We start from the raw sequence: 16,471 nt of genomic DNA, 5'->3' as shown, positions 1-16,471 counted from the left end.
TTTAGAAGAAGAAAATAACCATTTCTTCTGAAGAAATAGAATCATTCCAATCAAGACATAGAAATCAAAATACCAGCCAAGCCACAAGACAAGGGCATGTGACTTTGTCAGCCAACTCAAGTCATCCTACTCCTGGCTCCAGAATTGAGTTGAAAAAGCCTCCAGACAGTTTTCCCCATAGAAGGCTCCAGACTGTGCAGAGAAAATAGCCGTCTCCATCATTCATTCCCTCCCCTAATCTCTGAAACTCAGAATTGAAAAGAAATCCAGAATTTGATGCTCCTTCACGAAATCCAGAATTTGACACCTCCTTCTTTGTTCTTTCTCTGGAATGCTTGGCCATTCGAGATCTTTCAAGGACTTCCTTAACTATGCTGAATTACTATGTTGAAGAATAGTGGTAAGAGTAGGCACCTTAGTCTTGTTCCCGATATAAGGAGAAAATCTTTCAACCTTTCACCATTGAACCTGATTGTTAGCTCTGGACTTGTCATGTATGGCCTTTATTACATTGAGATACATTTGTCTATGTTTAATTTGTTAAGAACTTATTATGAACAGATATTAAATTTTGTCAACTGTTAAAAAAATTAGTCTAGTTTTAACAACTAGACTAAAATCAGTCAAAACAAAGATAACCTAAATAATACTATGATTTAAGTGATGTTTATACAATATTATATTGTATAGCTTCCCTGGTAGCTCAGATGGTAAAGAATTTGCCTGCAATGCAGGAGACTCGGCATCAATCTTTGGGTTGAAAAGATCCCCAGGAGAAGGAAATGACAACCCACTCCAGTGTTCTTGCCTGGAAAATCCCATGAACAGAGGAGCCTGGCAGGCTGCAGTCCATGGAATCACAAAGAGTCAGACACGACTGAAATGACTTGGCACACACACAAACTATATTCACCGAGACAGACCATGTGCTGTGTCATAAAACAAGTCTCTATAAATTTCAAAGAAATGAAATAATATAGAACATGTTATCTGATCATAATGAAATTAAATTAGAAATCAATAATAACAACAATAAGATATCTATAAATAAAATCAAATATCTGGATAATTAAACAACACACTTCTAAATAATCCATGATCAAAGATGAAATCACAAGGAGAATTAGAAAATGCTTCAAAAACTGAACGATAAAAACACAACATATCAAAGCATGTGCTTAAAAGGGAACTGTATACTTTAAACGTTTAAATGAGAAAAGATCTGAAGTGTCTGACATAAAGTTATACCTTAAGAAGGTAGAAAAAGAAAAGTAAAACCAAATAAACAGAAAGAAATACCAAGGATCAAAAAACAGTAAAAGTGAAAACAAAGAAAATTAACAAGGTTAAAAGTTGGTTCTTTGAAAATATTTTTTTAAAAAGTCAATTTCTAGTTTAGTCTGATCAAGAAAATGAAGAACAAATCAGACAGTAGAAATTTGCAGTTAGAAGATGAACAAGTTTTGAAGATCTAATACCCAGCATTGTGATTATAATGAACAATAATGTATTATACATTTCAAAGTTGCTAAGAGATTAGATCTTAAATGTTCTCAGGACAGAAAAGAACTGATAATTATGTATCATGGTGGAGGTATTCACTAATGCTATGGTGGTAACTCTGTTGCAAGATATACAGGTATCAAATCAACAAGTTGGATACCTTAAATTTCTACAATGTTATATGTTAATTATACCTTAATCTAAAAAAAAACAGTAATAGGGTAGAGGTGGGTATCACTACACAAGGTATACAAGCATTAAAAAGATAAAAAGAGAATATTACAACCACCATTATAACAAAAATTTGACATCTTCAATGAAATGGACAAAACAAAACAAAAATCTAACTGGTACAAGATAAAAAAGAAAATCTTATTAGTCTCATATCTGCAGAAATTCATTGTCAACTCCAGACCCAGATGGTTTCAATGGTGAATTCTTTCAAACTCTTGAGAAATAATACCAATTTTATAAAAACTCCCAGAAAATAGAAGGGAACACTTGCCAACTTGTGTTTTTGATGCCATATTAACTCTAACACCGAAATCTGACAAAGCACTGCAAAATAGAGGAAAACGTTCAGGACTAAAACCCTTTATGAGTACACATAGAAAAATGCTCCACAAAAAATAGTATTAAATCAAAGTCAGCAGTAAATAAAAAGTGTACTATTTTATGACCAAGTCAGGTCTATCCATTAAAGTACTGTACCACATTAACAGAATAAAGAAGAAAATCCATGTGGTCATTTCAATAAATGCAGATAAGGCATTTGGCAAAATCTAATACCAATTCTTACCAAACTAGGAATTGAGGGGAACATCCTCAATCTGATAAAGAACATTCATGGAAGACTTAAGTCTAGCAGCACAGCTAATGGTAAGATATGGGATACGTTCCCCTAAGATCAGGAAAAATGCCAGAAGGCCCAATATTACCACTTTTATTAAACAATGTTGTGAATGTCCTAGCCATTGAATGAAAAAGAAATAAAGGCATAAAGATTAGAAAGGAGTAAACTTGTCTTAATTTGCAGATGACATGACTTTATGTAGGAAATCCTAAGGAATCTACAAAGAGTCCAGAACTAATACAACAAATATCAAGTTCACATAAGCAAAATTCACTTGTATACTTACATACAAGCAACAAACAATTGGAAAATGAAAAGAGAATAAATTCCATCTACAACAGCATTAAAAAAATATAAACTATTTCAGAATAAATTCTAAAACATGCATAACTCCTACAACCAAAACTACAAACCAGTGCTGAGAGACATTAAAGATGCTCAACAGCAAACACTATTAGAGAAATGCAAATCAAAACTACAATGAGGTATCATCTCACAGTGGTCAGAATGGCAATCATCAAAGTCTACAAACAATAAATGCTGGAGAGAGTGCGGAGAGAAGGGAACCCACTTACACTGTTGGTGGGAATGCAAATTGATATAGCCACTATGGAGAACAGTATGGAGAGTCCTTAAAAAACTAGGAATAAAAATACCAGATGACCCAGCAATCCTATGACTGAGATTATATTCTGAGGAAACCATAACTGAAAAAGACACATATCCCTATGTTCACAGCAGTACTATTTACAATAGCTAGGACATGAAAGCAACCTAGATGCCCATAGACAGATGAATGGATAAGGAAGTTGTGGTACATATACATAATGGAATATTAGTCTGCTATAAAAAGGAACACATTTGAGTCAGTTCTAATGAGGTGGATGAACCTAGAGCCTATTATAAAGAGTGCAGTAAGTTAAAGAAAAAGACAAATATTGTATATTATTGCAAATATGCAGAATCTAGAAGGACAGTACTGATAAGCCTACTTGCAGGGCAGCAAAGGAGACACACACATCTAGAACAGACTTTTGGACACAGTGGGGGAAGGAAAGGGTGGGATGATTTGAGAGAATAGCATTGAAACATACACATCACCATATGTAAAGCAGCCAGTGGGAGTTTGCTGCATGATGCAGGGAACCCAAAGCCAGTGTTCTGTGAAAAGCTAGAGGGGTGGGAAGGGCAGAGAGGTGGGAAAGGGCTACAAAAGGGAGGGAACATGTATACCTATCATTGATTAATGTTGATGTATGGCAAAAACAATCACAATATTGTAATTATTCTATAATTAAAAATAAAATTTAAATTAAAAAAATAAAGAAAATCTTAGTAAGTGAAGAGAGATACTATACTCATGAATTGAAAACTTCAGTAGTATTAAGATGTCAATTCTCCCTAAACTGATCTATAGATTCGACACAATGCTAATGCAAAATCCCATCCAGTTTTTTTTTCAAACAGAATTTGAGAAAGTTAACTGTACAATTTCTCTGGAAATGTAAAGAACCTGGAATAATCAAAGCAATCTTAAAAAGAAGAACAAAGTCAGAGGATTTATAATACTTGATTCAAAATTACAGTAATGAAAACAATGTGATACAGGCATAAGAAATGACAGATCAGTAGAAGAGAAAGCTCATAAATTTGCTTTCAACAAAGTTACCAAAGTAATCTAATGAGGAAAGTAAAGTATTTCTAAGAAACAGTGCTGAAACAACTGGATATCCATATAGGAAAAAAAATAAACCTTGACTCTTTATATTACACCACATATAAAAATTTATTGAGGTTCATAGTCTTAACTCTGAAAGCTAGAACTATACGGCTTGTGGAAGAAAATATAAGAGAGTATGTTCATATATAAGTAAGTATGTTCATAACTTGCAGTTAAGCAAAGATTTCACAGACAGGACACAGAAAATTATAACCAGAAAACTGATAAATAACAGACTTTATCAAAATTGCAAATGACTGCTAATTAAAGGGCATCATGAAGAAAACAAGAAGCAAGCCACAGCATGGGAGAAAATAGTCACCAAACATGCCTGATAATAAATTGGCATTTAGGGTGCATAAAGAATTACTACAACTTGACAAATAGGTAAAAAAAACTCAACTTTCAAAATGAGGAAATAACTTGAAAAGATACTTCAGCAAAACAAGAAATACAAATGTCCAAGGATCTCAGAAAAACATGTTCAATGTCATTTGTCATCAGGGAAAAGCAAATTTAAATCCTAACAACCTACCAATACATATCCCATTAGAATGATTAAAATTTTTAAATTGACAATACAAAATCTTAGGGAAGATGTAGAGCCACTGGAACTCTCATATATATTAGGCAAGAAAGGGCTCAGTGGTAAAGAATTCACCTGCCAATGCAGGAGACATGGGTTCGATTCCTGGGTTGGGAAGATCCCCTGGAAGAAGAAACAGCAAACCACACCAGCATTCTTGCTGGGAAAAATCCCATGGACAGAAGAGCCTAGCTGAGCAGGCTATAGTCCATGGGATGGCAGAGTCGGACACAACTGAGCACACACATAAATATTAAAATCACTTTGGCAAAAGATCCAGCATTCCCCTATAAAGCTAGATGCATTCTTACTCTATGGCCCAGAGTTTCCTCAACTAGCACTTGACGAAGATGAATGAAAACATATGTCCACACAAATACCTACACAAGAATGTCCACAGTAGCTTAATTCATAACAACCAAAACATAAAAAAACCCAAGTATCTATCAAAAGGAAATTATAGCACAATCATGCAAAAGGAAAATGCAGTACATTCATAAAATGAAATACTTCTCAGCAAACAATCAATTATGATATATGCAATAACATAAATGAATCTCAAAATATGCTGAGTGAAAGAAGTTTTATACAAAAGAATACAAATATATGATTACATTAATAGGCTATAAAACATGGAAAATTAATCTAAGGTGAAAAAATAGAACACTGGTTCATCTCTGGAGGACAGTAATGGGGTTGACTGCAAAAGGGTACTGTGTAAGGTGATATGTCTTGATAGGGATTTGAGTAATGCATTTGATAAAATGCACATCATTTTATCATGCCAATCAATGAATGGCACATTTAATACTTGTACATTTTGTGTTTTGTAAATCATGCTTCAAAGAAAAAGAACTATACATAAATATTAAAATCTACTCAATGGTATGCATGCTAAAATATTTAGAGAAAAATATACTGATGTCTACAACTTATTGTGAAACATAAAAACTTCAGATGAATTGGTAGATGAATAGGTAGATATACGATAATGCAAATATAGTACATATTGATAAAATCTATGTGGTAGCATGCAAGTGTTCACTATAAAATTCTTAGAATTTTTTAGAGTTGCTGAAAAATGTCTTAACAAAACATAAGAGCAAAAAAGTTGAGAATGGGAGAATAGAAGAGACTGGAAAGCCTAGATGGCAAAAACCAGGAAACAAACATTTTTGTCAGTGTAAAGTACTGCCCAGGGACTGTGGTACTCTGCTTACCAATGTATCTGTCAGTTTGGAAGGGTATAATCTTATAATGGAGATGAATTAATCTAGTTATCCCAGCTTGACACTAAGTCATCAAACTAACTTTCCTTGTTCTAATATTCAAGCTTAATAAGCAGCTTCTGGCAATTAAAACATAGCTTTCCAGAGATTTTTATAGAAGGCAGAGAGAATATACTGGCCAATTAATAGGCAATTAAACTTTTTACCATTAGCTGATTAATGTGAGCATTATGACTTTTACAATAGACTTAAGTTTGGTTAGACTAAATTGTATACTGAAAACCTGATCAAATCTCAGCCTACCAAAAGCAAAATTGTACTCCTGACTGGGAAAACCGATTATAAGATTAAAATTAATGACTTATCTCTAATACAACATATTAAGATTTTAAAATTAGAAAATCTTCTGAGGTCATGGTGTTCACTATCTATTTTTTCCTCATTATTCATTTTTGGGACACTTTTCAGGATTCCTTTCAAATGGAATTGCCTCAAAAAAAAAGGATTTTATCAGGCAGAAAAGACAGAAGGCTTATACTGCTTTCTAGAATAAATTCTATTAGAACACCCAAGTACACATACAGCAAAGACAAACAGATCATATTCATAAGAAGTACACATGTAATTACCTGTGTGCCCTCATGAGAAACATCTGGCGAACAAGTCTGAGATGCTGTTTCATGTTTTAGCAATGGTGGCTTATTTAGAAATCGGTTAATTTCTTCGGATTTTTGCTGGAGTTGATCTACGGAAAAGAAAATAAGTAGATTGAAATGATCTTTGGCTTACATCCAAAACTTAATGAGTTATTATCTTCTAGGGGTAGACCATATGCTGTTTATTCTGGTTCAATTATCTTAATTAAAACATAATGCCAGCATATTTTACGTGACAACATTTTTATAAACTGTTTAATTACTCTCAAGGACCAAAGGACAGCTCAGTAAGCCTCCTTCATAGGCAAAATGAAACAGGCCTAGGTATATTTTTAAAAAGTCATTTTTCCTTTCTCCCTTGAAAATGCCCTACATGTTTTTTATTTTCTTCAGTCTCCACACAAGCATTAAAAATCCTACTGAGATTCTAGCACACAGTTTCGAACATCAGCATGGTTCAGTTAAGAGAACAGCACACTCAGGTAATACACTGTCCCCATGTAATGCCCTGCAAGGCTTTTTGGCTAATGTTCAGCTTTCTTCAACACAGATCTTCAATTTAATGCTTTCTAAAATCTTTCCTGTATGCCAATCTATCAGAATTAAACTAAATCAGAGATATGTATTATTAATACTTTAATAATAACATATTTAAAAAATAAGTTTTCCTTAAATCTCCTTAAAGGGTAAAAATTTTCTTTAAAAAGAAATTTTCACCTATAAGAAAAGCATTCAGATCCATCTTTAGAAGTAAGGCTGACTCCATATAATTTAGTCTCCCTACCTTTGCAACTAGATTTGGATTGAGTTTTCCACAAATTAATTCAAATCCTATTCATTTCAGTTAATGAAACCTTTAGACCACAGTAATGCTTCACAAAGCATACTTTAAAATTTGACACATCACTATCAATAGTTTTTAGTACTATAATGATTATTATAATATTAAGTCAGATTATAACTTCAGTTAGAGATGGGAGAAAAGGAACAAAGGGTTCAGAAGAGATACCTTTCTTAATCCTTCTATAGATCCATTGGTTTAACAAGCAAATGATGTCATTAAGAGATACCTGAAATTTTACAGTAGGAGCTACTGAGGTGCTACACAAGTGGGCTTCAAAAGCACTCAGATACTGACCTTCCAGCTGCTGAATGACCTGGGCTGAATGAGCTGCCTGTTCATTTTTATCTTGGAGAAGTTTTGAATTTTGATCCTTGAGGGCATCACAGGCAGAGTGCAGCTCTTGCTCAGATTTTTGAAGGCTCAAAATGTGAGAGGTTTTCTCTTCCATTTCTGCACTGTGCTTCTGTTCCAAAGCACTGTGCTGGGACTGCAGTTCAGCCTGGGCTTGACCTGCTTGTTCAAGCTGTTCAAGAAGATGATGCATTTCTTCCTGCAGGTTATGGAAAGACAGTTTTCTCTCTGCCACTTCTAGTTCCATCTTTTCCATTAGAACCTTGGACTCCTGTCTTTCTGTTTCTATAGTGTTCCTTAAAGTGCTCAGCTCAGCTTCCATCTGTTGCAATTGCTGAGAGAGAATCTAAGAAGAAAAAAAAAAGCCTCATGAACCATAAATTCATTCTTGCATTTCAATAAGCATAATGAAGAGCCCTTTCTAGGTGAAGCCTAGGCCGAGACACTCAGGACCAAACTTCCCATTGCATAAAGGTCCTCTGTTTTTGCTTCTTGGTACTTTTGACAATTGTGTGTGTGTGTATTTATATATATATATACACACATATATACAGTGTCATTATTTTTTCATTTACATGTGTCCCAATACAAAATTAGTTCAATAAGTGAATGGACTGTGCCTGTTTTACCATTACTGTTCTCCAGCATCTAGCATAATATACGGCATACTAAGTACCTGGTACTCAATAAATACTAAATAAATGAATGAATAAATGGATCCAGTCCCTGCCCTCAAGGAACTTAGAGTTTAGTGGGAGCATCATACTTAAACAGATCAGTATAATACAAAACATTAGAGGCCAAAAGAGATACTTACAAGGTATTAAAAGAAACAGACAAGGGAAATTTACCATAAAGTCACACATGCGTAAATATTTCTACAGTACCTATCTAGTAAGTAGCACAACTGGGATTTGAACCTGACTGTGTGATGACAGCCAGGGAGGGGACTCAGGGTCAGGGTTTGTTAGGACTGGAGATACGAGAACTTGTTTCTATGCAAGAAAGACAGTTGTTCTCAAGGAGAGTTGAAAAGAAGAAAGATGACGACTTTCTCCAGCAGTGTGCAGGACCCAGATGGACAAGCAGAGAATATGGACTTTCAGAGGAAAATAACACATTCTAAAGAAACTAGGATCCTAGACCTAAAATCACAAAGGAAAAGAGCAACAATAAAAGATTTGAAATATAAGTTTCATGAGGGAAAAAACTGTATACATTTTGCTCATCATAGTATCACCACCACTTAAGCACAGGGAATTTGTTGATAGAATGAATAAATGGCATCAATTCTCCGAAGGCTTCTAATAGGATTTTATACCTGCTCCCTGGCGAACTAAATTGGAAATGAATGCTCCCGAGGCCGGCAGCAGAGATCACAGGGCAGTACCTGGTTTCTCTGTTCAGCAGCAGTCAGCTCCTGCTGCAGCAGGTCCACAACCTGAGTGCGGCCCAGCAAGGCTTCTTCATGCTCCTCGAGCTTCCTCTGCAGCACCCTTAATTTCTGAGAAGGAAACATTCAGACACAGTGTGCTAACACGTGAGCATCATTACCTGATTACTTTCAAAATGTCAGATAGACTTGTATCCTAAGATTTCTGAATGTTAGGGATGACAGGTTAAAGAGTCAGACATTGCCATTCTCCTCAACCAGCAGCAACAAAGAATCTCCAAAGTATCTTCTCCAGAGCACTAACAACAACCAAACTGACACAAGCCAAGTCCCTGAATTAGGGAGCCTTTTTAATAATTAGATATTTATTACACATATCCACTTTTAAAATTATACAGTCAATCTCCTGTACCTAAATAATGTAGGTACACATATATCCTACTCACCTATGAGAACATTCTCTACAGGCAAGAACCATTTCTCTTCTGGTTTCATGCATGGGACATGCACTTGATAAACATTTGTTGAATGAATAAGTCAATAATACATGTATATATTAATAATCAACTTTAAAAAGTGCTGTATTCTGAAACTTTATTTAGTGATGTATTCTGAAGGATTGTCTAGAACATGGAAGAAGTTTTCACTCAAAATCAATTAGGCGGATCAACCATGAAAAATACCACTGGAGTGCCTCTGAGTACCACACTGCCTTACACATTAAACAGAAACAAATACTTTTGAGTTAGTAGGTGACAAACTTAAAAACAATGAAGCCAATTTTCAAAAATTACTCAATGATTTTTTTAAAAGAATGATTTAATAAAAGGCTTTATGGTTTCAAAATCACTCCTTTGTTTTCTTTAAATTTTCTAAAGTTTAAAACTGACTTCATTGATTTGAAGCTTTGCATCAGGTTTCTAATGTACAAAGGTAGCTACAATGAGCAAACGGAAGAGAAACCAATTTCTGACTACCACACACATTTGCCAGTTAAACTCAGCTTTTGAGTACTGACAATCTCATTAGAGGGGTAAGAGAAAAGGTAAAGAAATGTAATAATTAATATGCAACAGAAGAAAAGAGCACCAAAAAGAAGGCAATTAATGAACAAACCCACACCAAGTTAAGAGCAGTGGGCAAGGATGGAAAAGTGGCTGTGACAACTTAATTAAATGTTAACCAAAACAACATTCTACTAGGTTTTAGCAACACACCTGTTGCATCTCTGTTTCCACATCTGCCTGGGTTACTAACTGAAGAAGCTCATCTTCATGAAGACGAACTTGTGTCTCAAAGCGGGCATCTTTCTCTCGGACCACCTGCTGCATGGAACTCAACTGAAGACACACACCAGAGAAACTATGCAAGTTACACTCCCAGAATTATCACACAAACAAAACTCACAGACTGTTCTCCAAACACAGACACTGAGAACTGATAAGACAATAGGTATTTCAGATTAAATTTTGAATGTCAAAGGATGAGATTTTTGGAAAAGAGCTAGGCCTGATGGTAATTTCAAAATGTGAGAGAAAGCCTGTCATTAGATTCAGAAGTCAGCTTAAATATAAATTTTGAATAAAAACTGTATTTGCATGGTTAATACAGGGTTTAAATATACAAGAGGTACATTTTTAAAAGATCTAAGGAGGTGGGAATATTAAACATACAAAGTTAGATTCCTGTTAGGCCCTAGATAATTCATTGAATATCACACTCGTGGTCAAAAACTTTCAATGAAATTCTCATGCTCTATAAACCTCAAAATAATGTTATCTTCTACTCAAGATTCTCTACAACTGGAAATACAAACTTTTCTTTCAGGTCTTATTTTCAGAGAATTGCTTCTACCAAAGAACTTGGTATATTTCCATTCAATCCACACTGCCTCTCCAGACAGCTATTTTCAAGTGTCATTACTTGCAGGATTTTAGATCACCCTCATTTGTGACTGAATGAAATGGAAATAAACTGACTGTTGTGAGTTGCTCGGTATCAGTGTTTTTGTTTCATTCTTAGGTTTTGTGTGTGTGTGTGTGTGTGTGTGTGTGTGTGTATGCACTTATTCACTTCCTTAAGATCCGTGGCTAGGCATGCCAACCAGCTCTTCACTTGCCCATTTTGCACTGGTCCTTCAATTACTGTTGATTGTTCGATTTGTGACACTTTGAACCAAACTTGGCTCTCCTCCTAAGGCAGGAGAAAAAAAATCTTCATGGTACGTTTTTTTTCTCTACTGTGTCTTTTATTTATTTGTTTTTAAATTGAAGGATGATTGCTTTACAGAATTTTGTTGGTTTCTGCCATTATCTGGATTTTGATGTCACTATAAATTTGAAATCCTGTGTTTCAAATGTATAGGTACTGGAGTCCTTCATCAGCCAAACATATCTACACATCCTTTCCTATAAATGTACCATACTCTTTTTCCTGAGTCTTTGCTCACACCATTCCCCACAACTGGAATACCCTTCCCTCACCCTGTTGAAACTATATTATCTATCCATCATTGTTTTACCTAAATCCTGAGTCTTCCATGTAAGATTCCTTGGTTGTCACATGCACAGTAACCTCTTTCACCTCACAAAATACTTTGTATTGCTGCTTGTTCTGAACATTCTGAATGGCTTATATTATGATGGATCAATTAATACATTTATGTGTGTGTGTGTGTATACCCATACACCTTGGCTTTCTGTGTAGTAAGCCACTCGGTAAAAATATTCTGTATTTCCCCATCCTACATCATATAATGTGTACAAAAAAGGACATGATAAAAGCTAATAGGCAAAACTTAAGATCTTAGAATATCCAATTTTAAATTTATACACAGTAGTAGGTCACCCATAGACAGAGAGTACCAACTAATACTACAAGTTATCAATAAACACCAAACACCCAATGGATAAGATTAGCTATTGTGCAAAGGCACTTGAGAGGAAAAAAATGTTTCTTGAGTCATTTGAGCATTATCAAAGGAAAAATATAAGAGTGTGTGGTCAAACGGGAAATTCAGAAAAATAGAAAGAATTGAGGATGGCAGTTCAAACAGTAGCAGAAATAACTACTGGTCCTGGTAGCAGAATAATTTCTGGTACTGGTAGCAGAAACAACTATAAAGAAGAAAGTCGCGTACTGGTGCCTTTTAACATTGAACCACATAACTTGTACCACCTTCTCACCACTAATATTTTGATTATAATTTAACTTTTCATTAAGATTTTACTATGAAGAACGGACTTAGTCATTTGTATTTCTTTTGATTTATCTAACAGTCTTTTTGGAACTTAGCATAAGCTCATTCCTTTCTAAAAGACTGAATCTTTGTATACTATTAAAACCAAGTTTCTGGGCCTGTAGAACTAAGAAACAGCCATAAATTAGGTTATCGTGTATTCATCAAGGTAAATAACACTTCTAATTTCTTCTTCTACCACACCCTTCTACTTTCTACTGTAACATTCTAGCTACTATACTTTCACCTACTAAAGTTTTAAAAATAGACTGAATTGACTTGTCATGTAATAATCTTAAGCTGTTTTTTTTTCCCTTTTGTCATATATTTCATGAGCTACATTGTTTATTTTTTTCTATTTTTAAAATTTTTTTTAATTGGAGGAAAATTGCTTTACAACGCTCTGTTTCTGCTGTACAACAATACAAATCAAGTGTGAGTATACATATCCCCGCCCCCCACCCTGACCTTAAACTCTCAGGGTTCTTTACTCTAATGAGCCTGAGGCACCTCCCACCATACCTGAGCGGCTTGCTCGGCCTGCGTCTGGCTGAGCTGGGTTTGCAAAGTGCTAACGAGTTCCTCCTTCTCTTGGAGCTGCTGCTTCATCATTAAAAATTCTTCCATCTCTGTTGAACTCTTAGCAGACTGAAGACACAGAAGGAAACAAATATTTAAGTAAAAGAACTGGCACTCTTAATCCTCTGACCTCCCTTTTCATTTGCCCTCAATACCTACCAATATCCTTCTAGTTTCCATTTAACACTGAAGGGAACTGCATGAACTGTGGTTTTTTAAAAAAATTACCAAAATTACTTGTCAGAGGGAAACTTAAACAAGGGGAGCAGTTTTTTAATTTCTCTGAATCCTCACACAGAAACAGACAGTACAACTAGATAACAAAACCAAAAACTCATTGACAATATTTACAGTAAAATTAGGAAGGCAGTACTACAAACCCTAAAATACATGTAGGTAGGGACAAATCACCAAAAGACTCTGGTATCAGAGTCTGTGCAATAGGAGGAAGGCAGCAACAGAGCAACATCTGATTGCCTTGAGAAAAGGAAAATCCCCAAATGGCCAATAAATTCTTACTGGGAAGCACAGTTGGCCAATCTTAGGACAACAGCTTGAGTTGGCAAAGCTTTTCCATTCTCTGATTCTGGCTGAGTAAAGGGGTCCACTGTAAAAAGGACAAAAAGGCTAGAATAATCTGGCCTACCTGAAGTTTGAAAACTAACTCATTAGGACTGCCACCCAAAATACAAACTGCACCAAGAAGAAACCTCCAGGTGTGAAATAGAAATTAAGCAGAATAGGGATAACAGAAATAGAAGACAAAGAAGGGCTACACATGTGCTACACAATTCATCATCAACTAGCCACATGTGGCTTTCAAGGGCTTGAAATATGCCTAATGTAAGTGAGAAATTAAATTATTAATATTAGTTCATTTTAATTAAAGAATAAATTATTTTTACATTAAATACAATTATGTTTTTGTATGATTATATTTCACTTTACCAGCTGCATCATGCAATATACTGTTGAACCGCTGTGCAAGTAATAAATGTGCATGTTGCTCCTAGTGTTACAATAAACACATCAGCTATCCAGCCAGTGTCAATGGATTGATGCAATTTAAATGATTTTTTTCCTATACACCTATCTGATGTGCTTACTTGAATACTTAATGAAGAGAGTATGAATAATAGTTGACATCTATGCAAATCATAATTATGATTAAATCATAATATACTTAATTGATTAAAATATAAATATATCTTTTATTATTTTTCTAGTTCAAAAATAAGTAGAGATATACTTTTAAATTTAAAATAAAGGTGTACTACTGATGCATAGCTCATTCCTTTTATTTCTAAGTAGTATCCCATTGTGTATTTAAATATTCTCCTGCTGACAGATAAGTTATTTCTAGCTTTTGGTTTCACAAGTAAAGCTGCTATGCACATGCATATACAAGTCCTTTTGTGAACATGTGCTTTCATTTCTCACACATGTAGCTTTAAAGTTGATTTTTTTCAAATTAACTATCCTAAATAATTAGCCAGTTTCTAAACATGGATGCAAATATTAAAGGAAAATGATATTTGGCCCTCAGTTCAGTGACAGGCAAGTTTCTAAATATGTACGGAACAATTTGAGTATTTGAGTCCATTTTCTCAACTGGAAATTTTATGAAATCTAAACACAAATGAAGAATTTCCAGTGAAAATTCAGCATCCAAATTGAGATATAATATAAAATACACACTAAATTTCAGACTTAGTGCAGAAAAAAGAATGTAAATTAACATAAAAAGAATTTTTATATTTCTGAAAAGTATATTTTTAATATACTGGGCTAAATGAAATAATTGTTAAAATTAATTTTACTTGTTTCTTCTTTATCTTTTGCAATATAGCTGTTAAAAAATTTAAAATTATGCATGTGACTCACATTATATTACTATCAAGCAATGTTAGTATAGATCAGAGTGAAGGGCAGGGGGAAGGCCAGGAAACCTCAGAGATCCAATTGCCTTATCTTCGAACACAACACAAAAATAACAAAAAAGAGAAGTCTGTTAAATAAAAAACATTTTTCTGAATCAAGCCTCCTTCAAAAAGTTTAGGAAAATTAATTTCACACAAAAATAAGAAACATAAAAGGATCCAGGTCAAATCCCATCCAAAGTTATCATTAAAAAAAAAGAAAAGAAAACCAAGCAGGTGAGAAAAGCATACCATAGGCAAGCTCAAAGTCAAAATTGCAATCTGTTTCAAAAGCTGTTTTTAAAAAATAAGAAAATTAGATATGACACAAAAGAACAGTTTTAAAATCAGAATTAGAAAAACTCAGAAATGAGGTGACAAAATTCAGGAAAAATTTGATTCTTTTGAATCAAAATGCATTCTGAAAAGAACACAAAACATGAAACAATTTATTTTGAACACAAAACAATTTATTTACAAAAGTAAATAAACACGAAATAGAATGCCTTAAAGAAGAAAAAAAAAAAGAAACTTTTGAAAAGGAAGAGATAAAAAGGAACTGAAAGTGACCAATATGGAAGATAATCAAAGGTGGAATATATGGGTAATAGAAGTCCCTAAGGAAGAAAACAGACCAAATACTACAAGCTATATGATTCAAGAAAACTCTTCTGAAATTAAATGTGTGAAACCATGTATTGAAAAAGATATTTGGCTATCTACAAATATCAACCATGGATGATAACACCAATGCACAGTCTAGTAGAATTACTAGACTTAGTGGAGAAGGAAAGACAAGAGGAAAGAAAAGGGAAGGCAACAAGGAAGGAAGGAGTTGATAGAGACACAGAAAAATATTACATGACTATTGTTGTTATTTAGTATAATAATCCATTGAGCTTTAGTGGTTTATTAACTTAATGATTATGAGGTAACTTACACCCCTACCTGTGTAGCTTGGTTTGCCTGTGCCTGGGAAAGTTGGGCTTGCAAACTGGTAATTAGTTCCTCTTTCTCCTGGAGTTTATGTTTTATCTTTTCTACTTCTCTCTCTTCTGTAGAACTCTTGTCATGCTGAAAACGCAGGAAATAAAGTTATTTATTTAAAAGAATCTAATTTGCCCTATACAGCTCCTTGATTATAGTGCTATCCAATAAATGCGAGCAAAAAATAACACTTGACCTAATAACAAGGAAGCAATCTTAAGAGTTTTTGAATTTGAGTATGGCCAAGAAGTTCCTGTCAGACCCATCCTTCCGCAGTATAAACTGGACAAGATAGACAAATAGCTATCTGAAAATGATGGGGAGCAACCAGAAGCAGGAGGATATCAGAGGGGAGTTAATACCTGGAAGAAATGACACCAAATTTCCTATTTTTATAGTTTTTAGTCTGAGGGCAAAATCAGTTAGTGCAATACAGGACTAAAACTTAACATAAAACTCATAATCCCACTGCCTTGAAGAACTAGAGGACAGAATTCAGGAAAACACAGCTGCTAAGTGAAAGACAAAAAAATCATAAAAGAGACGGAAGGAGGAGAGGAATTAAAATCTTTCAACAGTCTTTTTTTTTCCCCTAAAAGCTCTTCTTTTGACT

At 34.4% G+C, this 16,471-nt stretch overlaps 1 protein-coding gene across 6 annotated transcripts in view; it reads right to left on the bottom strand.

The window, feature by feature from the left end:
- GOLGB1 (golgin B1) overlaps positions 1–16,471 on the bottom strand; it is a 74,790-nt gene that overhangs the window by 43,620 nt on the left and 14,699 nt on the right. For 3 of the 6 annotated variants that reach the window (XM_061167054.1, XM_061167056.1, XM_061167060.1), the window contains exons 5-10: positions 15,820–15,945; positions 12,896–13,021; positions 10,353–10,475; positions 9,133–9,246; positions 7,686–8,088; positions 6,521–6,636 (exon numbers count right to left, since the gene is read on the bottom strand). In XM_061167054.1, coding sequence (XP_061023037.1) covers positions 6,521–6,636; positions 7,686–8,088; positions 9,133–9,246; positions 10,353–10,475; positions 12,896–13,021; positions 15,820–15,945 — 1,008 coding nt within the window. The remainder of the gene's footprint in view (positions 1–6,520; positions 6,637–7,685; positions 8,089–9,132; positions 9,247–10,352; positions 10,476–12,895; positions 13,022–15,819; positions 15,946–16,471) is intronic. The other 3 variants (XM_061167055.1, XM_061167057.1, XM_061167061.1) reach the window with 3 other exon arrangements.

This window comes from Dama dama, chromosome 19 (genome assembly GCF_033118175.1).
Source record: "Dama dama isolate Ldn47 chromosome 19, ASM3311817v1, whole genome shotgun sequence".
NCBI classification, from domain to species: Eukaryota; Metazoa; Chordata; class Mammalia; order Artiodactyla; family Cervidae; genus Dama; species Dama dama.
Note: the sequence above shows the minus strand (reverse complement) of the source record. Positions and strands in the feature narration are given on the sequence as shown.